The following is a 26,456-nucleotide window of genomic DNA, read 5'->3' as shown; positions in this document are numbered from 1 at the left end:
TCTCCTGCGACGCCATTTCCATGAATGCTCTCTCTAGCCGTGTTTCCCTCAAAGTTCCCGAGTGCGCCTCATACATCGTCAAGGCGGCCGGCGGGTTCCTCGTCATCGTCGCCGAAACTGCCAACGGACGACATGTCGTCGTCGTCTTCGCTCTCGGCGCCGGCTTCGTCGGCAGCATCTTTGCTTGCGTACTTTTGGACGTACTCTGAGCCCTCGTTAGCAAGCTATCTTGACCCCTTTTTGCCTTCTATTGCGTCGACGCACCCTTGACCTTGGCGTCGTAGCTCTTGGGTTCTCTTATCATCAGGGCAGCCGCCTCGCCGTTCAGGGGGTCCGTCGGGTTCGGGTATCGAAGAAGTTGAGGCAAGAAGACCTCGAAGATGTTGATCATGTCGAACATGGGCGACCAAGTCTGGTTGATGACATCCAGGCAGACGGAGCCCGACCTAAGCCATTTCACAGATCAGCCCCTTGCTCTGTTTTGCTCCCTCCCATACCACTTGTTCGTCCATATGTATCTCGGTCGGACGTTCTCTACTCACAGCTCGTCGATGTTGGGGTGGAAAATGCGATTCACGAATCCGATACTCGGTGACTTATAGGGGTACTGGTCAGGAAGCTCGACATGGACCTTCCAGACGCCGCCTTCGAATGGAGCTGCTGAGAATCAGCATAGTAAACTAATACATGGGTATTGGTTGGACTGACTCTCGGTAGGGCCCTTAAATCTAACGTAGAACTCTTGCCTAGGTGGTGGGGTTAGGATCGGAGGATGTCGTCGAATGGGTCTTAGTCTTACACTTGACGTGGTGTTAGTCGCAACAGCTCTGAATATGGGTTAGGGAGGCAACGTACTGTTGTCGTTCACCAGAGTAACCTCATAGTCACTCATCAACCTACAAAGGTCAGTATATCAAGCAGGAGGTGGTCGGTCGGCAAATCGCACATCCTGCGTCAGGTTAGCGAGCTATCAAAGGTATGGTGTGACTCGGGGCGCCGTTACTTCATGACCTAGACAAAAGACAAAGGTGTGAGCTTGCTGCACCATTATCATACAAAGACTTCAGTAGCGTCGTAGACTTACATCAGTCTCGATTCTTCTGCGTGGGCTGCTCATCTTGTCGGTTGCGCGGGGTGTTCGGACGACTGTTCGATCGGGGTAGAGTTGTAAGACGGATGCGGGGAAGGATGGATCGATGTTAGTGTCGAAGTTCCCCTATATATGAGGTCTCGCCGCGGGGTCTTGAGAGACAATGTCCTATACGGGATGTCGCTTGTTGTTGGTCTTGAAATCGTGAGGAGTGCAGTGGGTGGTTACAGAGAGGAGGAGAAGGTCGGATCGGGTTCCTGACGCCAAGTCACGCGCAATGATGATGTGGGCGATCCCGGACCATAAGTGATAAGTGCAACGATAAGGAATGGTGGGTCCGAGGATTAGGCGGCTAGGCGCGGATCTTGCCAGCCACACAGGTTCCCTTATTGTCTGTTAGAGCCCACTGCCCACCTGTCTTGGGCTCTTACATGACTAAGGCCATGCGGGACAATGCAAGCCTTAATCGTCTCGGAGGAACAATGTCGAAACTGGGGGTCGATGTTGGAGAGGCAATACGTTCCTCCAGTATCGAAGGGTTACATACAAAGCCGCAGATACTTTCAAAAAAAAGAGTTACTTGAATTCAATCGTCATTTCCTCAGGTTCTGTAGCGGCATTCAGTCTTGCTTTAGGTTGCAAGTATACAGCTCCAGCTGAACTCAACTCACCTTAGACATTCATAGCCAGATCAGCCAGCAAACACCGGCAGTCCCGACTATTAGAGTTCGCAAGAATGATGTAAGTCTTTGATGCTGTAAGAAAAAGCAGTACCATAAGGGCCGTTCCGTCCAACGACATCATCTGCTTGCGGGATCTCTTGAGACATTTCTACAAGGAACAACCCATCATCCCACGCAAGTACGGATCGAATGGACTGCAGTCGTGGGCAAGGTTGTACGCTGTCACGAGCCAGGAAGGAAACGCCGTCTTCTAATGGGAGGGGGGGACTATCCGTGATACCGGCCGTCCGTCACTTCCTTCTACCCAGGTATGCGGGGACTTCTACGCAGTGAAAGCGGTGTCGGTTGGCCATATTAAAGGCTAAAAGTCAACGAGAATAGACTCCAAAAAGTCAAGTCACGCGAGCGCCATCATCCCAAGCGTCGGGTTCGCTAGCCAGCTTGTCCCGATCTGGGCCAAGGGAAACCTTGGACATCCCAATGCCCGTCCTCGCGGAGGGCCGAGATCAGAAACCGCTGGGCCCGAGGCAGAGTTGCCTCGGTCTTAGCTCACTTACCTCAGCAACGGGCCCTGAGAGGATCAGCATGGTACTGACGCCCTATGGACCAGGACGATAAGCGCAGCACGGCTCACTAATCCCTTCCCAGAACAAAAGGTACGTATCCGTCAACAGACGGCGATGGACTCTGGAGGGGGAACCACCGAACGTGCCTCGGCGCCTTGTCCAATCACGGAGGTTGGTCGCAGGTGGACCGGACACCGTTCCCTGGACCTTGGGGGGGACATTCACAGCGAAGCGTCCAGCACGGCACCTGTATGGTCAGCTTTGTGAGATCGACCCGCTTTTACCATCTCTAACCCCCAGCCCAGCGAAGCGGCGGGAACGAAACACCACCGGTAATTTTGGAGATACTCAATTCTACGCAGCAAAAACCATCATGACTTGGATAATAAAAGATTGCGCTTCGCCCTTCAACGCAAACTTCTCCTTATTTTTTCTCTCCACACTGAAAACATCAGCATCATCACGACCAAATTTGCATCTTTGCATTCTCATTTTTTTCTGCACTTGCATATCCCTTCCATACGTTTACTTCTTATTCAAGACAAAAAGGTACTTGTCTGCCCATATGTCTCTCCCTACAATCCGAAGTACCTGTCTGAGGTCGTGTGCCTCTCTTCTGAGAAGCACGCGACCCTCGACAGCAGCGTCTCTGATGCGACCCATGTATTCCGCTGTCACGCAACCATTCCAGATGCGACACAGCTCGCATTCTCCCATGGGTACAACTTCTGCCAACCAAAGAAAGAAAGTCACACTTGGTTCTTTGCGCAGTCTGTACAAGAAGCGCGAGCCAATCACAGTCATGACTGCACACGACTTCCCCAGTGCCCACGTTGCCGACCATGCCGGCATGGATATTATCCTTGTGGGCGACAGCTTGGCCATGGTTGCGCTTGGTATGGAAGACACGAGCGAAGTTGTGGTAGAAGAAATGCTGCTTCATTGCCGCTCTGTCGCAAGAGCCACCAAGTCCGCATTTACTGTAAGTCTACTCTGGATCTAATCTGCAAATATCGTACTGATCCAAACTCAGGTTGGCGATTTACCCATGGGCAGCTATGAAATAGCTCCGGAACAGGCTCTGGAAACTGCCATCCGCTTCGTCAAAGAGGGCCGCGTGCAAGGCGTGAAGCTCGAGGGTGGCAAGGAGATGGCCCCCACAATCCAGAAGATCACGTCCGCGGGCATCCCCGTTCTCGCGCACGTGGGACTGACACCGCAACGGCAGAACGCCCTGGGCGGCTTCAGAGTGCAAGGCAAGACTTCCGACGGGGCCCTGAGGCTCCTTGAGGATGCACTCGCCGTACAAGAGGCCGGTGCTTTCGCCATGGTCATCGAGGCTGTTCCCGCTGAAGTCGCAGCACTTGTGACGGAAAAGCTCTCTGTCCCAACCATTGGCATCGGCGCCGGCAATGGCTGCTCCGGCCAGGTCTTGGTGCAGGTCGACATGACTGGAAACTTCCCTCCCGGCCGATTCCTGCCAAAGTTCGTCAAGAAGTACGGCGACGTCTGGGGCGAGAGTCTTCGTGCCATCGAGACCTATCGGGACGAGGTGAAGAGCCGACAGTATCCTGCACCCGAGCATACCTATCCCATCTCCAAGGAGGCGCTTGACGAATTTACCAGCGCTTTGGAAAAGTTGTAAGGAGCTGACCGCGTTCGGTGGTCAATAGATCGTTTCTTTGCGTCACTTTCGTGCTGCATTACCGGTGTTTGGGAGTCTAGAGGGCGGAGGCATTTTCATCGTTTTTCAGCCATAGGATACCATGTAATAGCATACTTAATCTCAGCCGAAGGCTGGATTCATAGCATAAGAAATCACGAGCTGACCGCTTGAATCTTTGAAGCACTATCGCAAGCATGTTAGCATTTGCGTCTGCCATTAGTAATAACTGCTTCATAGACGTACACTATGCAAGTTACCGACAATCTCGTCGAGGGAGGGGGCGAAAGAGTCATTGACGTAACAAAAGACGCTGTCTGTTTCTTGAAGCTTGAGCCTCTTGCGCAGATACCAGATGACAGTGTGGAAGGTCTGGGTAGATGAGATCTTGGCCACCCCTCGAGCGAGCGAGGGTGCACTTCCGACAGCCTTGAATTTGACGACGACCTTGTCTGAAAGATACTCGCCTGCGCTGCTCAGAGCAGAGGCCACATCGCGAGGTTGAGCTATCAGGATGGCTGAGGCGGACATGGTGAGTGGCACTTCCGGAGAGGCTGGGCGATCTGGAATGGAGGCAGGTGGAGGTGACGCCGAGTCTGACCTCGGGATGCCAGGCGACGATGGGGTAGCCATTTTCGGATGCTGCGTTGCTATCTAGAGTGGATGCGTGGTCAAAGAAGTATAAGATGAGTAAGGTAGGATAAGAATCGAAAGCGATGTTGAGCTAGCCGAGTCATCAGACACAGGGAGGTTGTTCGGATGAATAGATCGTAAAGAAAGGAAGGAGGTGAGGTTGGAGATGAAAGAGTGAGACTGGCCATTCATTGTGTGCTAGGTTTAGCAGGTGGTTGACCGGGGCCCCGTAAGTGGTCACTGCCTGAGTGCGCCCTGGGCGGGCTTGCCAGGCACCTCGAGCACCTCACCTCAAGAACCTTCTGTTCTCCAGATACGACTACACGCCCACCATCAATTACATACTTATCCAACGGAACTGTCTAGACCAATTTCGAACCGTCTCTTCATCATGGCCTCGCGATGCTACAGGCGACTGAAATTAAGAGCACCAAATCCGATAATCTTGTAGGCCAAAAAGTTTGGACAATAGGCTATCTGGCACCATGCATGCACGATGATCGCAGAGTACCGTACTTGGAGAGAAAGATGCAGGAAATCGATGCAGCGACCCTCGGCTTCAGGCGCGTAGCCCTGAATCGACGTCTCTCACTCTCACCGCATAAGCCGCACCCATTACCTTACAGAGAGCACAATATGCCGTGAGCAACACTCGACCGAGCGAGCGATTCGTGACCACGCCTTCTGCCGCGGAGAGCCAACTCGTAGTCGGGCTACCAGTAGCAATTCACTTCTTCTCACTTCTTCTCCAGGCCTGCTTAGTGTCAGAGAGGCATGCAGACGTGACACAACCGTAAGAAGTCATCTCTGATTCACCTCACCTTCCTTATTCCTACGCCACACAATCACGAAGGAGATGCTGCTTGCCATTATGGTCATGGGCATATTTATAAGGCGCATTTTGTGCACTTTGGATTGTTTCTTTTCTCAAACATTCTTTGAACAAGCAAAACGCAATTTCTAACCTTGCCTGCAGAACTTTGAACCCCTTTTAAGATATTGATCTCATCGTACCCCAGGGTCGCCCAAATCTACCAAAATGGCAACAACACATGCTACGCTCGTGCGCAAGCAAACGCGTGATGTCAAAGACTTGGGAAGCTTGGCTTTTGTCTTTTCCTTAGACGGCTTGTATCTCGACGTTCCCGCCGTCATTGCTGTAGCGCGTCACGGGCTCGTTCCTCGCGTGAAGGATGACCAACTGATTCGAGACCGAATACGCCAGAGTATCAACGTCCTCGATCACCATGTGGAAAACGGCTGGGTCGTGTATGGCGTCAACACGGGCTTCGGCGGCAGCGCCGACTCACGGACGGAACAGCTCAAGAAACTACAAATCTCTCTGCTCCAACACACCCAAAGCGCCATCATCGCCTCCTCTGACCTGACCGACAGTCAGGTTGATCAAGACGGACAGTCCCATGTTATTCCCACAGCTTGGGTGAAGGCCGCCATCGTAATCAGAGCGAACCAAAACCTCCGCGGCCATAGTGCCGTCAGGCTGGAGGTTATCGAGGCACTTCTCAACCTTCTACGTCACGACATCACGCCGTTAATTCCTTTGCGAGGCACCATCTCGGCATCCGGGGACTTGATGCCCCTATCTTACATCGCGGGGACTCTGATTGGGGACCCCAACATTTCCGTCACCGTTGGATCAGGCCTTAGCAGAAAAGTCATGTCTGCCCGCGATGCATTGAAACAATATGACATACAGTCTGTTGAGCTGCAGCCAAAGGAGGGTTTGGGCCTGATCAACGGGACTGCACCCTCTGCTGCCTTGGCTGCGTTGGTAATCCACGAAGCGAACCAACTCGCAGTCCTCGCCCAGGGGCTTACTGCTTTCACATCCGAATGCCTACTTGGTAACGTCGAGTGGACCAATGAGTTCATTCATAGAATTCGACCTCACGATGGACAGAAAGAAGTGGCCAACAATATTCGCAACTTCCTCAAGTCTTCCAAGTATGTGACTGGTCTGGAAGGTAAGAAGCGGACGGGCCAAGGTCTATGGCAGGACAGATACTCAACTCGAACCGCGCCACAGTGGATGGGTCCGTATCTCGAGGACCTTCAACTGGCACATAGGCAGATCCGGACCGAGCTAAACTCAACCTCCGACAACCCAGTCATCGACATAGGCGTCGTCGGCGATGTGACCGCAGGTGATGTGTACTCTGGAGGCAACTTTCAAGCGACCGCCATCACCTCCGCCATGGACAAGACCAGAACAGCGCTGCAGATGATCGGGCGCATGCTCTTCTCGCAGTGCTCCGAGCTGATCAATCCGGCCACGAACAACGGTCTCGACCCGAACCTGGTCTTTGGAGACCCTGATCAGTCCTATACTATGAAGGGCATCGACGTCAACATGAGTGCCTACATGTCGGAGCTGGCTGCGCTCGCGCATCCTGTCTCGTCACACGTCCAGTCGGCCGAGATGCACAACCAGGGCATCAACTCCCTTGCGTTCCTCTCAGGCCGCCGTACCATGGAGGCCGTCGATGTCTTATCACACATGTGTGCCGCTCACCTCCTTGTATGCTGCCAGGCAGCCGACTTGAGAGCCTATCACGAGAAATTCCTGTCTTCCATATCTTTGTTGCCTTCCATGACGAACCTGGCCTCCTTGTTATCGGCAGACATGGACATCAAGAGCGAGGGTCAGACGACTGAGACAACGACGACAAGAATTGGATTGGACGAGCTGGTAAGAGTGTGGTGGTACGGGGCAAACAAGTACAGCCACACCCAGCGCTGCTCGGTTGTCGCGTCCAAAGCCGCCTCCCACATCATGGACTCCTTAGCCCACGATGGATCTAGTTGCGTCTCATTGATGCAAGTCCTGGCCGTCCGAGACGAGTTCCGGCAGACCATGGAAGCGTGGGTCGCCGACCCATCCAACAACCCCAAATCGAACTACACGTACCCTGAAGGCCTAGGCCTAGGCTCTGCAGCGCTCCATGATTTCGTGCGCCAGGAATTGCAAGTTCATTTTCACCAGGGCCTTAGAGAAGAGCAGTCCAGTACAATTGGTACCAGCGTTTCAAAGATTTACGAGGCAATTCGCCAGGCCACCGTCGTTCAGAAACTGTTGCCCTGTCTCTTTCAAGAGGACGGAGAGTTGGAAAGATATATTTCCGAAACCCCGGCTGACAGCGGATCGTGGCCTCGCGGCTTCCCGAGCCATGCCCCGTTTGATGACCGGTACCTGCCGATGTCGCTGGTAAATGCGCGAGAACAAGAAAGACTGAAGAGGAAGCGGGAGGAGTAGGTCTCGCGGTGACTTTGGCTCTTCACCTTTAGATATAAGATAGACATTGGCTAAACTCAGCCCCATTGAAATAAGAAGAAGTAGAATATTATTGAGTACTTGACACTGGATCCTGAGCACTGGAATGAGTTGTCAAGTGTTGGCGCATGATCCATGTGTGCATTTCAATATAATATATCGCACTCAAAAGTGGCAATGAGCCGTCTTAAGCTCAACTTAAGCTAAAATAGAGCCACCCCCAAAGCATTCGACCTCCGTTATCTTCTACTTCATTGACTCAACTATTGAAAAAACACGTTCTCATTAGTTGCACGGCTACATATGGACAGATTTTGGCTATTGAATGAAGCGTTGCGCGAAACAACACCGGTATGGTATAGCATGGTGTGTATTTGTTAGTTAGAGTCGAGCGGGATAGGCGGTCGTGCTTCAATAAGACAGACGCAGCCAAGCAGTCAAAAAAGACGATTTACACCTAACCAACCAAACAAACCACCTCAAACCCTCAAAAAACAACAAATTCACACAGAAACGACTTCATACGTCCCAAAGAGCAAAAGGAACTGTCCCTAGCAAGGCTCGAACTTGCGACCTTTGGATATCTCTAGATGATCTAGAGTCATATGTATGGATATGAGACCAACGCTCTACCGACTGAGCCATAGAGACTGGTTTATGTCATTGTTGCCTTGAAAGCTTACTATGACCCACGCAGACAGAGCCCCGCTGGACAAAGTTATCCCTCCCCACTAAACGAGGGCCGTGTGATGGTGGGGCTTTCACCGCGCGGTGCGGCACGCGCAATGCGCACCACTAGGGACGCAGATACATGGAAGCTTTTTCGCCTGACGTGTAACCGAGAAAACGAACGCGTGGGAAAACAGAACCGTCCGGTTCATAAAAGCTATGTAGCTTGCGCATCGTCGAAACCTAATTTGCACGACGAGCCCCATCACTATGGAATTCCCATTTCTTCACCTCATTTCGGAGACGACGATTTTCGGGAACCGAAGCGGTCCTCAAATAAGTAGCTTTGTGTTGTTCTGCCTACCTACCTATCTAGACCAAGCTTGGGCCGCTTGTAAGACGCTGGTACGCAGGCCGGTGCCTTTCTCGTGACGAGACTAGAATGAATACATGATAGCTTCTTGAAGTCGAGATCGTGGCTGTCAATGCACCCCCGGAATCCGGAGATTTGATGTACTTGTTAGTTCGTTGCGTGCTCGAAGGATCTGACACTTAACAGATCTTGGTCTCCAAACTGACCCGGTGACATAATCAAAGCCTGGAATGCACGATGACATTCATCTAGGATACGATGGGGTGTATGAAATGCTTGAATTATCCTCAACGCCTTGTCTGAATAACACAAACACTCGGGCTGCTTCACGGCACCCGCAGCATCCTACTTTCCCAAACCATGCAGCTTTTTTTTTTCGTGTTCAACGTACAATATACACAAGCATAGACTGTTCAATGTGATATCTACACCGTGGTTCATTAAGACGCGCCGTCCTAGTTTCTCCTCCTATCGGATGTACGGCCCCTGGTGGTAATGATGCTCATGGCCGACAATGTGCTGCCGCCCTGCCCGCGCCAAAAAAAGGGAAAATTGAGCCGTCGTGGTATAAGATAATCCATGCCAAACGCCACTGTGCATGCAATGATATCAATGCGAGCCGACCTATTAGTGAAAGACGAAGTGAAGAGAAAATAAACATGACCGGAAACCAACCATGGTTTCATGTTGGACAGTCTACTGGTATCATTGATTCCACAACAGTGGAACGTATCCGTAGCTTTTTGATGATAATGCGCCGTGCATTGCAGCGGCAAGTGGGGGATCGAGAAGAACATTGGGAAGCAGGGCAGAGTCGGTGTCAAAGTGTTGGGCGACATGACGAGGAGTCCATGGGTTGGCCTGGTCTACAAGGAGTCGTCCGTGTATTCGTCGTCGCGTGAGTGTTTAGATCGGTATCTGGGAACCCGGCCCAGTTGGCTGAGAAGGTCGTCCAGCTCAGCCCAGTTGTCAGTGTTTTCGGCAAACTTGCGATGCTTGCGTGTGAGAATGTGCTTTGAGCTGTTAGCGTGACAGTATTATCATTCAAGTCCCACTCTCCACATACCTCGTCAAAATCCTTAAATTTGTCCTGGCAGTTCTCACAGTAGCCCGGCTTCAGGTCGCGCTTGCTTTTAGCCGGCGGAGCCTGTGTCTTTGAGCTGGTTCTCGAGAGCTTGGAGCTCTGCTTCTCGACGTCCTCCTCAATGAGCTCCATACGCCTGCTGGTGGTTCGAGAAACACTAGTAGATCTGGTAGACGTCGCTTCCAGAGACATCTCCGTGAGCCGCCGGGAGCTGGCGTCTTGGGGAACGGGTGCACCCCGCTGCAACACCTTGCGTTGCAAACCATGCACCTCCTTACTCGTACCGGCCTTGGCTCCGTTGATGCCAGAGGTGGACGAGATCATGTTCGACCGGATAGCCGAAGTCACATTTGACGGCTGCAATCCAGAGGCGACGGGCTCGCCGGCCAAGAAACGCCCGTTGCCAGTCCGTCCAGTGAAAGCATGTTGAGTCCGACCGAAATCAATCGGGTTTGATACCACGGCCTTGGGAGGGTTGAACACATCCATAGGCTTCATGGCAGCCCGCAACTTGTTCTGGCCCTCTTGCATCTCAGAAAGCGAGCGCTTGCCAATGGCTGCCTTTGGCGCAGGCACTTCGGGAGGCTGGAGAGACGGGCTCTCCTCGGCCGCAGGTTTGGCGACACGCTCCTTGTGTTCCTTTGGATCCTTTTGCTGCGTTGACGGTTTCCTGCTGGGCCGTTCAACGGGTTCTGGCTCCTCGACAAATGGGCATCGGCCCTCGGTAACAGTCCTGAACTGCGGCCACTCGCCGTGGTACTTGTTATTGACCTTGGGATACTCCCGCACCATGATAGGCTTCTGCTTCTCGTCAATGTCGTAGATGTAAATATATGGCCCCTTGAAGTTGATCATTTCCCGGCTCGTGACAGCATCCGAGGGACCGTTCAGCCGCTCATGCTGCAACAGTTGCAACAGACCGGGCTCCTCCGTAGCCTTCTTTGTCCCTACGTTTCTTGCAGAATCGCGGTTGGCGCCATATGCCGCGACGACATGCGGGTCAGGCTCCAGCAAAAACTGCAATATCCTCTGGAACTTTTCCACCGACCAAATCTTCTTTCCCATGTCCCGAGCCTTGTGAAGAACGTCGTTGCTCTGGGTTGATCTCGTCCTCCGGGTTCTGTCATCGTGAGCTTGAGCTCGCCTCGAGGTCGTCTCTAGCAGAAGACGTCTTCGTGCATCGGTAGACCGGTCGAGAAGGGAAGGGTTGATGGTTTGAGGCTGCTCCTCGAGTTCGGCGTCGTGTGCAGCAGCTTGCACGTCTTCCTGCGCAGGTATCGGTCGGGCGGTCACTATGTGGGTGATGCTACTGGAGAAGAATCGTTCGTCTCTCTACACAAGAAGTTGTCAGTGGATAGAAGCCAACAACATGGTGGCTGGCAGGCTTTGCACATACGGCTCCAAGAGACTGGGCTTGACGGGTAAGCTTGGCCCTCTGGTCTTCCGGGACACTATCAAAGTAAAAGACCATCTTGGGAAACCTCCCGCGGTACTCTGCCTGCCATTGGCGGATCCTCTCGACGTTACTCGAGTCATCGTGGTGTGTTGATCGTTCCTTTGTTATGGGACGGCCGACTCGCTGGGGAAGCTGGGAAGCCTTTGTGACCTTGGAGGGCGACCGAAGCTGACGCGAGCCGACATTTTCGACAACCTGCTTCTTGAACGGGGGCGGCTGGGCGTAGAGCTCCTCCCGTTGGATGTTGGCATGAGAGCGCTTCTGTTTGGCGTGAGCCAGAGCAGAAGCGGCTCTCAAGGGTGAATTGACCACATTGGGGTTGCTAGACAAAGGCGTTCGTCTGGTGGACATGGCCGAAGGAGGGATGGGATTCGGTGATAGGGATATGGCTGCCATAAAAATGCCCAATCAATATGTTTGATGTGAGAAGGCTGTTGAAATATTATCGGTCGGGTCTGAGTGGTTCGGAGGCGCTGCAAATGAGAGAGAGGACGAGACAGAACGTGAGTATCTGTGTTGGTGGTTGTGGTGGCTGCGAGAGGCGGGGGGGTTTGCTGCTCTGTGGACAAGCACGCGACGTGGGAGGCTACTACACGTCGCTCACGCGTTCCAACAGAGACCGTGTCGACAAGTTCACCAAGACATTGAAGACGGAGTTTGAGCCTAGAAGAAGTTGCAAAAAACCACACAAGCGGAAGAGAAAGGAGGAGGAGGGGAGGGTATCGTCGTCGGAGTCGTCGTGGAGGGCAGCACCTGAGAGGTGTGTGGTGAATGTGCAGAGGAAAGAGCTTTCTTAATCAAGAGAGTGGTTGGTGTTGTGTGTGTGTGTGTGTGTGCGTGTGTGTGGTGGGAACACTGGGAAGAGAGGCTCCCCCCCGTCGTCCACTCTTACCAGACCGTGGCCCCCCGGGCTTACCCAAGGACCCATGGCCAGGACCCAAGTCGCGCTTGACGAGTTTGGGAGGGGAACAACAGCGCTAATCCCAGTTGGACTCGCCCAAAAACACGCACGGGCCAGACCTCTCTCCAGCAACCGGCCAAATTTGCTTGGCCCACCGCGTCTTGCCAGTCAGCGGTCGCAGTGGATGCAGCCGCTGTAGTACAGGCATAGCTCGCTATAATTCCGGGCATGGTCCCTACCTAGGTAGGTATGGTAAGGTCTCCGACTTTAGTGAACCTCTCTACCTTACCTTACCTAACCTACCTTGGGTACCTAGGGAAGATGAGAACCCCAGGCCCACCTCCCGTCAACAATAACAACCTCTCGGGCAAGGCACCTGGGTGCTAGGCGACAGGCTGTCTGCGGGTGGATAAAGGTGACAGGCTTGCAGACGATGGAAATTGGATGGAGCTGCCAGTGTGGAAAAACAATAAGAAAATCTTGCTGCTTCTGGGGCCATGTTGGGGTCCATTCCCCGGTGCATCTTGCATCTTGCCTACGCAATTTGTTCGACAGTGACCATCATAACCATGTCTTGACGGGCGGGCATTCGCATCTTGTCAGGTACCTTTTCACGCTTCAGATAACCTTGAAAAGTTGACATAATACACCACTGCCTACGCAGTATGTACTCCTTACACAGATACAGGTAGTATACGTACTACCATGTCCATACAGATTTGCAGCAGGGTGGCTGGACGGAACAAGCTATGGGATGTATAATAATACGCATGCAGATGCAAAACATGGCCTGCATGCCTTCACTAAATACATAAAAATAACTTATACACAAGCTCTCATTTTCACTGCAAATTCTCATCCACTCGTCATTGTGGCACGATACCTAAAGGGGGGGGGAGCATCTAGGTTACCCCGTCTCACAAAGTCCGCTTGCGCTCGCCATTGACGAGTCAGCAGTGAGCAGGCACCCTCACAAATTCTCCTGCACCGTATCCGTCCGTACCTTGTGGTTAGCACCTCCGGTAATGACCTCATCCGAACCGTAGAGCCCGTCCATTTTCCGCATCCACCGAAACCTCCCTTGTCTGACTCTCTCTCTCTCTCACCTCGCACCCACCACTCACATCACAAGTGACTATACCCGGTCATGAACGTCTCACGGCCGGTGAGCCGCGCCCTCCGTGCCGTCCCGCGGTTACGCCCGGCATCGCCATGGCGGCGGCCTCTACCACCCTCCGCCTCCGGTGCCGTCGCCGGCCGTCAGCTCCGGCCCTACTCCGACGTCTCTGCCGCCAATCTGCAGTTCGGCCAGCCCGTACATGAGACTCACCCTCACATTCTCAAGGCTGGAGAGAGTAAGTCAGCTCTCACCATTCTCACTCATACATCTTTTCATCTCATGATTGCCTGCCTACCTCAAGTGAATCTCATAGGAATGGCCCATGAAAACAAAGATATCTTACATCCTCAACCTATACCTTAAACTAACACCCGCCTCCAGTCACACCAGGCATAACAGCCCAAGAATACCACGACCGCCGCGCCCGCCTCGCCGAGCGCCTCCCGGACAACGCCGTCGCCGTCCTCGCCGCCGCAGACCTCAAATACCGCTCCGGCGCCGTCTTCTTCCCCTACCGCCAAGACTCCAACTTCCTCTACCTCACCGGCTGGAACGAGGGCGACTCGGTCGCCGTCATCCGCAAGACCGGCAAGGACTACGGCGACTACGAGTTCCACCTCTTCGCCAGGCCAAAAGAGCCCGTCGCGGAACAATGGATGGGCGCCCGCAACGGCGTCCAGGCCGCCCTCGACATCTTCAACGCTGACAAGGCGGACGACATTGCCCGCATCGACCGCTGCCTCCCCGAGATCCTCAAGGGCGCGAGTCGGGTCTACACCGACATCCCGAGGCCCGGCAACGAACAGAACTCGGCCAGCAACGGCAGCAGCAAGCTCGTGGCCAGCCTCATGAACTCGGACAAGTCCTGGTTCCCCTCCGTCCGGATCCCGCTCTACCCCGTCATCAACCAGCTCCGCGCCATCAAATCCCCCGCCGAGATCGCCAACATGCGCCGCGCGGGCCAAATCTCCGGCCGCGTCATCACGGACGCCATGCGCCGGTCCTGGACCAGAGAAAAAGACCTCCACGCCTTTTTGGACTACCGCTTCGCCGCCGACGGCTGCGACGGCCCGGCCTACGTCCCCGTCGTCGCGGGCGGACGCAACGGCCTCTGCATCCACTACGTCGTCAACAACAACACGATCCCCCAAGACGAAATGCTCCTCGTCGACGCGGGCGGCGAGTACGGCACCTACATCACCGACATCTCCCGCACCTGGCCCGCCGCGGGCAAATTCTCCCCCGCGCAACGAGACCTCTACGAGGCTGTCCTCGCGGTTCAGCGGTCCAGCGTCGCGCTCTGCCGCGAGGACGCCAACCTTTCTCTAGACGAAATCCACGAGCGCACCTCGGCGGGCCTGCTCGAGCAGCTGAAGAGCCTCGGCTTCGAGGGCGTCACGCCGCGCGACGTCGACGTGCTCTTCCCCCATCACGTGGGGCACTACGTCGGGCTGGACGTGCACGACGTCCCCGGCTACGGGCGGCGGACGCCCCTGAGGAAGGGCCACTGCGTGACGATCGAGCCGGGCATCTACGTCCCGGACACGGACCGGTGGCCGGAGCATTTCAGGGGTATGGGCGTGCGGATCGAGGATAGCATCTGCGTGGACGAGACGTCGCCGTATATACTGACGACGGAGGCCGTGAAGGAGGTTGCTGATATTGAGGCTCTGAGAGACTAGAGCAGAGGAAGAGGGTGGGTTGTGCAGACGGGTTGTGTGGTGTGGTGTACCAACATTTGTGAAACCCTGTAAACCCCCGTGTATCCATCGCTGTAACAACAAAGTAACGATACCAAAGTGGCACCATAGAAGGGTGCCGTTACACAAAGAGAAGCCATTCCGCTTTTGCTGGTTGAGCATCACCCCGTTTCGTCCACCTGAGAAGTCGCAAGAGAAGGGACACTTATGTGGTTGCAGCGTAGTCTCACACTAGGCTGGCGTCGTATGAGCATTTTCTCCACTAGATGGGATCAGGACCCTTGTTTTCTATCGGAGCTTCGAAGGCCAAAGGGAAAAGTTCGTCGTTCCCAGCATAGACCCGGTGGGGCTAGTTCCTGTGCATCAGCAATGGCCCTGTTCGCCTTCTCGAAACTGAGTCCTCAGGTAGGATTTGGTCCAAGGCCATGTTGGTCGGCTGATGCAGAAGGATATTAAGCCATTCTCATCGCGGTGTAGGTGGCCAGTGTAAAATGTATGCCAAGTTGTCGTCTTAGTTAGTGGCGGTTGAGTATTCACCATTCGCCTAGAATAACTAGTGTTTGACTAAAGTGATTTGGAGCGTTGAAGTATGTTTTAGCCCTCAATTCTTGGAAAAGCCGCTGCTGGCGATTCCGATGCCGGGAGGTAATGTCATCAGCTTCAAGAGTGGTTAGGAACTATAACACGTAAAGACGGGAAGGATTCAGGAGGTTCCGCATCCTGATTCAGGACCGCAGCAACGGTAGCTGGTAGGGCCATCCTGAAATCAGCGAGAAGTTTGTGTTTTTCCTTTGACTGATACTTCTTGCTTCAAGGGGACCACTGCCTTCGGGCCTAGTCTCATTCACGCCGAAGTTCATCTGAACTCGAAAAGCCTCAGACCCCACACATCACCAGGCACGACGCCATATCAATCACTTTAGTGGTCAATAACCCCATATTCTTATTCCCCAAAGAGCTCCATTGATTCCGAACGCAGTAAAACATTTCATTGCAGGTCTGACAACCTGTGATTATTCTTAATATGCCTACTCATTCCTCGTAGATTGACCACAATCGTATATTTTGGGGGGCAAATCGCAGCCCATGACAAACGTAATATGTACAGTTCGCAATCGTAATGCGTCATGTGATGAGAGGGGGAAAGATTCTTCTAACAGAAACCTCTTGGGTCGAACAGCGTCCTGCTGTAGTTCGGCATGGGGAAGGGCTGCCGAGCCTGTGCGCTCAAGAGCTGCTCAAAGGCCTGCAGGCGCCTCGCGAGTTCCTGGTGCTCACGCATAATGGCCTTGTTCCTTCGTTCTAGATAGTGTATATATTCAGTCGCCTTCGTGAGGACGGTGCCCTGCCGATGAGTGTAAGTAAATGATTTCGCGCTTGTCAAATAGGGGAAAACACTCCAGCTTACCTTGCTAACTTTGGGACCGCGCTGCGATTGGCTGTCAACCTCAGCATCCTCACCACCTCCTTCCTCGGGTATTGACCTCAGAGACGGCACCGCGTCGCGCAGCTCCGAGATTCTGTCTTTGAGATTGGTACGGTACTTCCTCTCAATGTCGTTGTGTGCCGTTCGATCACCAGCCTTAACTTTGTCTTTCGACTTTTCGGATACGCCAGTGGCATTGGTGGTGCTCCGCGATACTTGCGGCCTCTGGGTGCCGGGCTCCTCCTTGATGGGGGCCTTTTCCTTTTGCTTGCCCTTGTGAGGAGCCGATTGCTCGAGGTCGTTGGCCGGGTCGTTCATACTGCCTGACGCCATAGTGGCATCGAAGTTCTCCAAGCTCGCAAATTCTGGACCAAGATCTGCTCCGACACCAAACCCCATACCGGATCCCAGACTGGTTGAAGATCGCCCCGTGTTGAGCGCTATTGCTAGCAAGCGTCGCTGTTCGGGGTCAAGCATAGGCGCACCCATGGGACCCATTCCCCCCATTCCAAAAAGGGGGTTCATCCTTAGCCCAGGCGCGGGCTTTTCCCAGCTCAAGGGCGTCGAGTAAAGGCCCTCCCTAGGTGGTACTTCCTGAGGCGGCTGAGAATCAATCTTCCCGAGCTGGTCGCCGAGGTTCATTGATTCCAAAAAGTCCTCATCATCAGAAAGGGCATTGTCGAGCGCAGCGTCATCCATGAAGTCCTCTGGTTTGAACACAGGGTTGGTGTATAAACCGGCACCCAGGCCAGGTGTAGTCGACATGGGGTTCAGGCGATTCGCAGCGGGCCTAGCAAATGTCACTTCGTTAGCTTTTCTTTGATGATCAGTAAATTGTCCTTGGCTCAAACTATCTTACCTAGGCCGGTAATTCGGGGTAGGGTTGCTACGCCTTGAAAAGTCGATCTCAAAGCTTCCACCAAGCTTCTGTTCCTCATCATCGTCGAATTGGATCCAGTAGTCGACCGATTCCAATGCAGCAGCCTCCGAGTCGACCTTGGTCCGTTTCCGTGCATGGCCATCTCTCCGCCGGGGATCTTGGTTCGGTGCAGCGCGGCTCGGTAAGCCTGAATTTCTTTGTTGACCACCATGGTTGAACTGCATTTGAGTTGGCATGGAGCCGAGCCCAAAATTCGTGCTGGCAGGCGATGCCTGAGCAAAGGAAGGCAACGAACCAGAGGGGCCATTGGACGTCGACTCAGAGTTTGCAGGGTCGCCGCCTAAGGACTCCCACAAGGAGTTATCCGGCGCATTTCTGGCAGCACCTGTGGCGGATGACTCGGCAGTCTGCTCGGCCGAGTTTGTCGTCTGGTTGTTGGGGACAGCAAAGTAGTCGAGGTTTTTGAGAAAGTTGGGGTCCATCACAACGCCAGCATTTCGGCCCCCGAAACGTCGGCGGTCGTCGATCTAGAAATCGATATATGCAATGTAGAGTGGATGTACAGCGGCTCGATCGCTTGCCGAATAATCCTTAAGCACTTGAGGCCCGGACCTCGTACGCTTCTTGGTCGGTGAAAGAGTTTGGCGACTCAAGATGGCCAGTCGTACGACCTCGTGTAGCCAATCAAGGCAATGTAGTCGTCCAATGGCAGCGAAGGCGATGGGGACAAGCAGCGAGCAACAGTCGTCGGGGTCGGCGTTGGCAAGGGAGGCAGGGCAGGACGCAGTGGATGAGCAGAGACGGTCGTTCGCGTTCGTGTACCGTCAAGAGTGTGCCGCTCGCGCAACAGAGAGCAGGCAAGGCGGGGATTTCGCTTATTAAGATCAGCACAGGTTCGAATCGTTCAAAGAATTGTTTGGCCTTTGCGAGTAGGCTTGTGAGGGCGTAGGAGGCAAACGAGAAGCACGGGGACGGACAATAACAAGATCCATCAAACACGGGGAAGGACGAGAAAAGAGTTGAGGGTTGGGGAGAGGAATATGTGGAGGCAAGGACGAAAATGACTGGTCACACCTTACGTATCCAACAAGGGATCTGTGGGAGGCTGCAGGAGGTTTACGGAGGCGGAAGAAAAAAGTTGAGCGGTTCAGGTGATTTGATAGTGATGGTGGTGCTGTTGGAAACGGCGGCAGTTCGTAGGAGAGCAGGCCGAGAATTGCGACTCGCAGGAGACAGCTGGAGCTCTGTAGCGGAAGGACGAAGACGAAAGTCGGCTGATATTCAAAGACAGGAAAAGTGACCCGCGCCGGATTCCGTGAGGGAGGGGGGGATTGACTCGAATTGACTCGGGCCAGGGCGGCCGAGTAGGCAAAAAAACTACTCCGGCAGAAAAGTGTGCAAAGGTTTGGCAATTGGGCGGGAAAGAACGATGCAGGATCGGGAGGAATGGCCTGACATCGAATTTGCCAGTGGCCGGGGCACACTGGCTGAGCGTATCAAAAATCGACCACTTCATCTTGACAATCGTATGATGAACGAGGCTGCTGGAGGGGAGTCGTGCGATGGGCGCCGAGCTCCAGCACAAGGGTCATTCATTGGATGTGCGTCGATCCGGCCCCACCACACCGCGCCCTCGTTGTCAGCCTTGCAAGCTGGCCCGAGCGTCGGCCCAGAATAGACTTCCCGCTCCGTTAGGGTCCGGCTTCTTCTGGCTTGGTCTCCCCCGGTGCCCCCCCAAAAAATTCCCTAGACATCTTTCCCGAATTGGTGTCGGTCCAGTCAAAACTGTCCACCACCTTTCGTCCCCCCTTTGAATTGAAGCAGGAGCGTGATTCGCCTTCTCCAAACCCATACTTGCCGTGCTCCTCGGAGCGGGACCGGCGTGGAAGTTCTCAAACGTCAGGAACACTACGGAGTACTCTCCGCTCCTCCCCTTCGCCGTCATCGCCCAATTCCGCCCCCTGCCAAGATACTTCACCTTGCCTCGAACAGACATGCGCAACGGTTATGCCGCATTTCCAATGGAAACTTGGTGGTAGAACCGTTTGTGGCGGCGGCACCCACGTGGAACGGTCGAGACAAAATGCCCCAAACGTCGTTGGCGCCGTTGAGCCAACAATGCGCAAAGACGTCTAGAACGTCTCTGAATGCATCTTTTTAATTGTTTTTCCTCCCTTGCGTTCCCTATGGCCCCGACTTGCGTCCCATCGTCGGTCGACAGGCTTTCTATCATATAAGTTTGTTCGATTTGATGCTGCCCCAATCAAGTTTGCTGCAAGTGCAGAAGCTCTCATGCTCGTATCTGCATCTAATTGTCGGCCATCGCTGGACAATACAAACTTCTGTCAAAGAGCATCAGGAGCGGCAGAGTCGCTGGTATCACGGTAGTGAATGAGAGCATCGATTCCTCAGATTGTATAAATACTCGCTCCTCGAATTCCCAATACTTCCCAACAGAATCACACAACTCATCCTCTTCTTCGCCTTACCTCCTGCGTCATCAATTTGCCCTCGGTTTACCGTCGCCATGAAGTTCATCACGAGTATCGCTACCATCCTCCTGGTTTCGACCTCGGTCATTGCTATCCCAGCCAGCCCCATCGCCACTCCAAACCCTCATCTCGAGCCAATGTGGCCAAAATGCGTCAAATTTTACAAAGCTACAGGAGGTGAAACGTGCGACTCCATCGCCTCCAAAAACAACATCACAAAAGCCGATGTTATCGGCCTGAACCAGGCCATTGGCGGCCTCCGTGGATGCTCAATGAACAACATCTTTGAGGGTTACTGGTACTGTGTCAAGCCAGATGGCTGGTAATGGTCTTGCCACAAAGGCGTGAGCGGTCTCGCAGGATAGGCGAACTTCACACGGGCGAAAGATGGAGGACTACCTTGGTGGCGGATCAAGCGAGGCTTCGCATGGTGCCAAGCTACTTTGGCATGATGCTGTCAATGTTGCCGACAAGTGCTACTTACAGATACCAATAGCCAAAAACTTTATCCCAGTTTCGCCACATTTTTCTCTCCCCGTCCAATTGTTCAGCTTCTTCAAGGTTGGCTCTGATGTGTGTTGAATCAACAACCGTTCGAAGAGATCTTATCAGACCTTGCGAGGGTTTGGGTCAGCTTCTCTCTTCTTGCAATCGCTACACTTTTCCTTGATATGCAGTGTGTCATAAGGTGGCTTTGATCCACGACATTTCGTGCCGAATTCATCGCAAAATTTGAAATCATAGAAGCCTGAATGGCCGCAAGTCCACATCTTTTTTTTCTCCGTGCACATCTTCCTTAGTCTCGACTGAGGAACCCGCGACTTGATGTTGGTACCCTCGTTTTCGTGGGTACTGGTTCTTGCTATGCTTGCGTCAGCATGTCTCTTTTGCTTTTATGCCGGATTCCTGGCTTCATTGAGGTTTTCTACAAACTAGAAGATGTATATCCAAGACAGCTTAGTGCTTGCAAGACAGAACGTGACTCTCAAGTCGATTGTGTGGACAGATTGCTCCGTTGTCTTCTTGGGTGCCCTGCTTCGAACTGTAGAATCGCGAGCTGTCTGATAACAGCAGGATGGGTTGCTCTGTTGCCTTTCCGTGTGCTCTGCTTCGGACTCTGGGGTCGCGGGCTGTCTAATAACAGCATGAAGCTGAGGCAGAAAAGGCACTTCGAGGTCGAGCTTCAAGGCATCGGGTTCGCGGAGGAGGGACTCAGCGTAGACTCTCTGACCGGGAAATAAAGCAATACAACAGAAGTGCTCAGAGGGAAAGAATCAGTTCGGTAGGTTCTACTGAACATCGGCAAGGCTGGTCTTCGGCAGAAAGCGATGCAATTAAACTGTTCAGAGCAACAGGAGATATTCAGTAGGTTTCCCTGAACAGCAATGAGATTGTTTCTAAGACACAAGGCAGCAAGTTCAATCTACAAAGAGAGGGACAAGATCAAAAGGAGGTCAATATATGCCTCTCTCGGCGAAGGAGAATATTTGGCGTTTTCCGGTGTGCAACCAATACCATGTGGTCCAGACCCCGTCGGACGCCTTACCGCGTTCCGCGGTACTGGAAATGACGAATCGAGACGCAGGCAGCAAGGGAAAAGCAGAAGCCCTTCGGTACATCACATATCAGAATTCTGCAGGGTGACTTGACAGCTTGGAAGGGGAGAGGGGGGAAGGGGGGAGGAGACCGGGAGTCGGGACTTGGACTTTCTCGTCAGCTTCTTTGGGAGCATGCCACCGATGTCCGTCGTTCCCAGTGGGCCACAACCGACGTCACTTCGGCGAAGAACTACGGGATCGGTGGGCCCTTCGATGTGTAACCTATCAAACGGTCGGTTGTTGGGGTCTTTACCCGGCTAAGTGCAGAAGAATATTGTCTACGGGTATGGTTTCACGAAAAGGCGGTGGGTAAGGGTACGGACATCTTTGTCTTCTCTTGGCTGTAAGTACATCGAGATTTACCTCAGACGCTTTCCCATGTTACGCGCGCGCTCTCTCTCTCTGTCTCTCTACTCTCAAAGCGGAGAATCTTTCTGTTAAGGATGAATGTGCGGACCAAGGCAGTGAGCAGTAAAGGTTGTTGTCAAAAGGTGGGGGCGGACTGGGCTCCTGATGATGCTTAAAGACCCTAGATCCCTGTTGACTCCTCTGGAGTACCATAAGCCCCCCCGTCCTGGCCCTACACGCACTGTCACTCTTTGATATGTGATCTGCTCAGGGTGTCAAACGTCAAAAGTCACCTCGGTGTTCTGTTTTGTTTCTTTCCAGCCCAAGAAAGGAGGGAAGTATGTATGTCCCTCTGCAAATCTCGCAGGTTTCATGCGAGAACGCGCTTCGGGATACAACCTTGAACACTTCCCCGAGGAGGTCCATGTTGCCGCAATGTTTGGTACGCTTGTGGCTTGCCGGTCGACGACCCCCCTTCCCCCCTTCAAGTTTTCTCAAAGAACCCCGCTACTGCGAGCTTCTGCGCGAATGGGCTGATGTGGATGGCCGTTTGCTTGCACCATTTGTCAGACTCACATTCGTAGACATGCATGGCAGCGCACGACTGGCTTCCTTATGCAGCGTATAGTCTTTGGAGTGAGAAAATCCATCCGAGTGGAGGGAGGTCGGCGCACTATTTCCTGCAGGGTCGGTAGAGGAAAGCCGGTTATCCATGTAAAGATGCTTCTTTGGACTCGGGTCTTAAACGTAGGCACCCGGACTGAGTCTCTTTCGGTCACAGTTGTTTGGAGCAGTCCCCGAGATGTCGGACCTCGTTGTCGGTTGAGAATAACCCCAGCTTACAGCCTCCGAAGTTTTTGGGGGTATAACTCTCAAGGCCACAAGCCGTGATAATTCTTTGTCTCGGCGCCCAGTTTTTTGGGGCAATTGGGACACAATGTTCAAACGGTCTGTCCCTGACTGAACACCAAGTAATAACACCAGGCAATGCGATGTCAATGAGGCGAAAGATTTCAGAGTGGTTCGCAATATGCTCTTGTCATACTCATGAGCTAAATTTGCTGTTTTCCAGAGCTAAACTAGCTCTTCATACTGTTCCTGACGGCAGCCAGGAACGAGGCACTGAAGAATACGCGTCCCGGATGACGGATGGTGATTTTCTTATATAGACCGCATTGGTGATGATGTCGAATGAAAGGCCTTTCGTGTAGTACGACCAAGGCCACATTTAGACTATTTCTGAAGAAAACTCCTTAGAGAGCACGCTGACCTTGCCTTTTTTCTCGAAAATCTAAAAAATTAGATGCCGGGTTTGACTACTAGTCATATCTTTCGTTGTATGCCACTTTCTGGCCTATTTCATTCGCTGACTAGCCTAGATTTGTATTGTTTCCTCGGGATCTCTGCTCTAAAGTCATTCGATGCTGCCGACTGCTTGATCATATTCATATAAGATCAACGAGCCCAGGTGACCACTTACTTGTAGATACTCATTCACCAAGCCATCTTATTAGATGAAAATTCCAACCTGTGTTCTTAAGAGTGTGCATTGTTGTATTCAGACAAGTTCCGATTCATGAATTTAGGTTCTCTCCGAGGTCACCAATGGATCTGATGTAGCTCAAACACTTCGTCCCTTGAACGCGCTTGGTGCCGTCCTGTCCCACCCATTCTCACCATGACTCAAGTTCGTGGCGCCTTTTTATACCGAGAACAGTCTTCTGAGAATATTTACGTATGTATCAGACTGAAGGAAGAAAGTTAGGGAACTTACCTCACTGCAGAAAAAGTCGGGACAGTGGTGAAATGGAAGGCACCATGACCTTGCCTCGTCATGGGGGACACGGTCAATGGGAAGGGGCGAAGTGGTGGCTGGCTCTTTCCGCTTTCAAAGCAAAAAGCCTCGGGTTGAGGAAGGCACCTTCCCGATGACAAAACCCCAGATCCCATGATCCATTCCTTCCTCTTTCTACCTTCAATTCCATGCCAAGTCACTTCCCAACTCTAGAAGTTGCCTCATTTCGTTCCATTGTCTTTCTCCAACAACTTACGGCCGAGACTCGCAACGTCCTTCCACACCCACTCATCTCCTCCCCTCACATATCCTTGCATCTGACCCAGCGTCGCCTCGCCATATCCCACTGGCTGCGACATCAATCTGTCGATTCCCGTCTCTAGTCTCTCTACTTCCCTCTGCTCACTTCAACCTGGGACAAACAACGCTAAGGCGGTGGAGGTGACAAAATGTGGTGCAGTGTGCCGAAAATCCTTTTGGGATTGCTGTCGATTCGGGCATGGATCGACGGTGTCGAAGCCTTCTCTTGGGGAGGTGTCGAAAAGAGAGCAGACACCCCCCGGTCTTTGGAAGAGCATATGGTCAACCCGTCGGTTGTAGTTCACGACGCATCACGCTTGCCGAATGTCTACGCCGTCGCCATGCAGGAGCTCCAAGAACTCGAGTCAGAACCTCTCTGCCATCGAATCGCTGCTCGACTCCTGGTCAACAACTGCCAGCTGTTGGAAGGCAAAGACGACGCCACCGTTCTCACCGACAGCGGCAGACAAATCCGTGACTTTGTGGACTCATATGCCGCCAGTCTTGCTATCTGTGATCTGGAGAGAGGCAGTTTTGTCATCCCTTCTGGATGTGCGCCGTTCAGAGAACATGCTCTAGCTAACCTACCGACCTCCAAAGTTGCTCAGCTTCACGTCTCACCTCGGCAGATAGATTCGTGTCTCTCGGGGTTAGCCAAGTCCGACTCTGCGTGGAATACTTGGGTGAGCTACCGTCATAAGGCTCTCAGATTCTGCGAAGCTGCTCGCGCAGATAATGACAAAGGTAATTATCTATCCTCCGTACATAGGGAATATTTCTAATATTGCTGCAGCACAGAGCATTCGTCTATACCAACGTCTCACCGAAGTCCTCTCAAAACTGTCCGAGGGAGTTGAACAAGAGCTTGAAGCCCACCTACATGGGATCAATTTGAGAGCAGCTGAGACTACAGAGCAGCTCCGCCAAATGAACCCAGACATCGATCAGTTGCGAAACAGCTTACAAGACCTGGACAGATATGTTTCTCAGGACGTGATGCAGATGGTACAGGTAGGTTCGCCACACTCATTCCCGAGCACTGCAACTCAACTGACTGAAAGGCATCAAATTCTGCGATGCGAGGCGGCCTCGAGGATGCCCAGAACCTGCAACAGCTGCTGACGGTGCTCCTCAAAACGGTCCTTAGCAGCAACGCCGAAGTTGCAGCATCGCATGAGCTGGCACTGACAGACTTCAACGAACGAACTGGAAATGAGGTCGCGGCTGTCATGGCTGCTCTCGCAACAGCTACAGCATCGTCTACATCCCTTCATGGCCAGTTGGTAAGCAAGTTGAGACCGACCACTTGCTTTCTAGACTGACATCGAATAGGAACTATCCCACATTCGAGCGATTGAACTAGCTCACCGACAAGATAGTCTTGAGAAAGTTGGTGAAGAAAGTCTTCTGCAAGAATCAAACATGCCGCTGACTATTTTTCAGGGATTGGAGAAACTCCTAGACATTACCGATGACATTTCCTCGAAATACGAATCACACTCTGATAAGCTTTCACACGTGAACCAGATTTCAGAAGACCTGCTGGATACACTTGACAATATGGCTTCATCGACATCAGAAGTTCGCGGTTCTTTCCATCGACCGGGTTGGACAAGTTGGGTGCCATATGTGGCGTGCCCAGCCGCGTCTTTACTCATGGGATCTTACGGTCTTCCACCATCAGCAGTGAGAAACCTCGGACTAATTGCGCTCGGTATGGTGTTGACACATTACTTTGCAAGAAAAGGATACTGATTGTAATATGCTTTATAGGCGAACTTGCTGGCTTCGTCGTGTCTTATGCCAAATATCTCTCGCCGGGTATCCTCGAGGCTGATCAGTATATATCTCCAATTATTGGCGCCATGAACAAGACCTTCATTTCCACGGCGTCCCCAAATTATCTTTCCAGAGATCTGCCGCTAATTCAAAGCAATATCCGAGGATCGACGACGACTTGAGAGCTGCTGGTTGAGAGCGACATTCGACATGAATCTCCAAATCGAAACACATACAAAGTTTATGACATCTGGGCAGGGCGAATTGTTTCCGGCGTTTGTGATTATATCTTTTACCTTCCTTCTTGCTTTTCGTTGTTTTTTTGCGGATGGGTTACTGGACTATGGTCATTGCAATCGGTGGAAATTAGTACTGGGAAACGGTTGCCTCTGACATCATTTCTCGCATATGAACTTAGCAAGTCGCCTATTCGGGCACTATGCACTTTTAACCGGAGTTTGATCATTCTCATCCATTCATCTCCCCTTTTGCTATCTTGTGTGCCTATATCCCAGTGCAAGGCAGACTGACTGCGGGGAAGTGCATGAAGGCGTATTACTGTCTTTCCTCATAGCCTGACCCCGACCGCCAGCTAAACTTTGCCGTTG

The 26,456-nt window shown here is 52.8% G+C and overlaps 9 protein-coding genes across 9 annotated transcripts; 5 read left to right on the top strand and 4 right to left on the bottom strand.

The window, feature by feature from the left end:
- Positions 1-68: 68 nt before the first annotated feature.
- Positions 69-1,117, bottom strand: CABS01_01333 (ubiquitin-conjugating enzyme; the record flags this gene model as incomplete). The annotated part of the gene is made up of 6 exons (XM_060534713.1): positions 69-205; positions 265-446; positions 543-657; positions 856-896; positions 1,004-1,011; positions 1,085-1,117. 6 exons carry the CDS (start codon positions 1,115-1,117, stop codon positions 69-71), a joined length of 516 nt encoding a protein of 171 aa, XP_060401791.1.
- A 1,937-nt stretch (positions 1,118-3,054) lies between these two features.
- On the top strand, positions 3,055-3,984 carry CABS01_01332 (ketopantoate hydroxymethyltransferase; the record flags this gene model as incomplete). The annotated part of the gene is made up of 2 exons (XM_060534712.1): positions 3,055-3,321; positions 3,373-3,984. The coding sequence occupies 2 exons, from the start codon at positions 3,055-3,057 to the stop codon at positions 3,982-3,984; spliced, it is 879 nt and encodes a 292-aa protein (XP_060401790.1).
- Positions 3,985-4,125: 141 nt separating this feature from the next.
- CABS01_01331 (ubiquitin-like autophagy protein Apg12) lies at positions 4,126-4,635 on the bottom strand (the record flags this gene model as incomplete). The annotated part of the gene is made up of 2 exons (XM_060534711.1): positions 4,126-4,188; positions 4,249-4,635. The coding sequence occupies 2 exons, from the start codon at positions 4,633-4,635 to the stop codon at positions 4,126-4,128; spliced, it is 450 nt and encodes a 149-aa protein (XP_060401789.1).
- A 1,039-nt stretch (positions 4,636-5,674) lies between these two features.
- CABS01_01330 (phenylalanine ammonia-lyase) lies at positions 5,675-7,909 on the top strand (the record flags this gene model as incomplete). Its single annotated transcript, XM_060534710.1, has 1 exon — positions 5,675-7,909. One exon carries the CDS (start codon positions 5,675-5,677, stop codon positions 7,907-7,909), a length of 2,235 nt encoding a protein of 744 aa, XP_060401788.1.
- Positions 7,910-9,835: 1,926 nt separating this feature from the next.
- Positions 9,836-11,860, bottom strand: CABS01_01329 (Dfp1/Him1; the record flags this gene model as incomplete). Its single annotated transcript, XM_060534709.1, has 3 exons — positions 9,836-9,982; positions 10,036-11,385; positions 11,450-11,860. The coding sequence occupies 3 exons, from the start codon at positions 11,858-11,860 to the stop codon at positions 9,836-9,838; spliced, it is 1,908 nt and encodes a 635-aa protein (XP_060401787.1).
- A 1,697-nt stretch (positions 11,861-13,557) lies between these two features.
- On the top strand, positions 13,558-15,212 carry CABS01_01328 (metallopeptidase family M24; the record flags this gene model as incomplete). The annotated part of the gene is made up of 2 exons (XM_060534708.1): positions 13,558-13,765; positions 13,912-15,212. The coding sequence occupies 2 exons, from the start codon at positions 13,558-13,560 to the stop codon at positions 15,210-15,212; spliced, it is 1,509 nt and encodes a 502-aa protein (XP_060401786.1).
- A 1,171-nt stretch (positions 15,213-16,383) lies between these two features.
- CABS01_01327 (helix-loop-helix DNA-binding domain-containing protein) lies at positions 16,384-18,018 on the bottom strand (the record flags this gene model as incomplete). Its single annotated transcript, XM_060534707.1, has 3 exons — positions 16,384-16,575; positions 16,639-17,446; positions 17,516-18,018. The coding sequence occupies 3 exons, from the start codon at positions 18,016-18,018 to the stop codon at positions 16,384-16,386; spliced, it is 1,503 nt and encodes a 500-aa protein (XP_060401785.1).
- Positions 18,019-20,063: 2,045 nt separating this feature from the next.
- Positions 20,064-20,354, top strand: CABS01_01326 (uncharacterized protein; the record flags this gene model as incomplete). The annotated part of the gene is made up of 1 exon (XM_060534706.1): positions 20,064-20,354. The coding sequence occupies one exon, from the start codon at positions 20,064-20,066 to the stop codon at positions 20,352-20,354; it is 291 nt and encodes a 96-aa protein (XP_060401784.1).
- A 3,864-nt stretch (positions 20,355-24,218) lies between these two features.
- On the top strand, positions 24,219-26,030 carry CABS01_01325 (nuclear membrane fusion protein Kar5; the record flags this gene model as incomplete). Its single annotated transcript, XM_060534705.1, has 6 exons — positions 24,219-24,813; positions 24,863-25,080; positions 25,131-25,352; positions 25,402-25,458; positions 25,513-25,783; positions 25,843-26,030. 6 exons carry the CDS (start codon positions 24,219-24,221, stop codon positions 26,028-26,030), a joined length of 1,551 nt encoding a protein of 516 aa, XP_060401783.1.
- Between the last annotated feature and the right edge of the window lie 426 nt (positions 26,031-26,456).

The sequence above is a fragment of the Colletotrichum abscissum genome, assembly GCF_030869225.1.
Source record: "Colletotrichum abscissum strain IMI 504890 chromosome Unknown Scaffold_2.1, whole genome shotgun sequence".
NCBI lineage: Eukaryota > Fungi > Ascomycota > Sordariomycetes > Glomerellales > Glomerellaceae > Colletotrichum > Colletotrichum abscissum.
The sequence above is the reverse complement of the archived record's forward strand: the minus strand, read 5'-3'. Positions and strand labels throughout refer to the sequence as shown.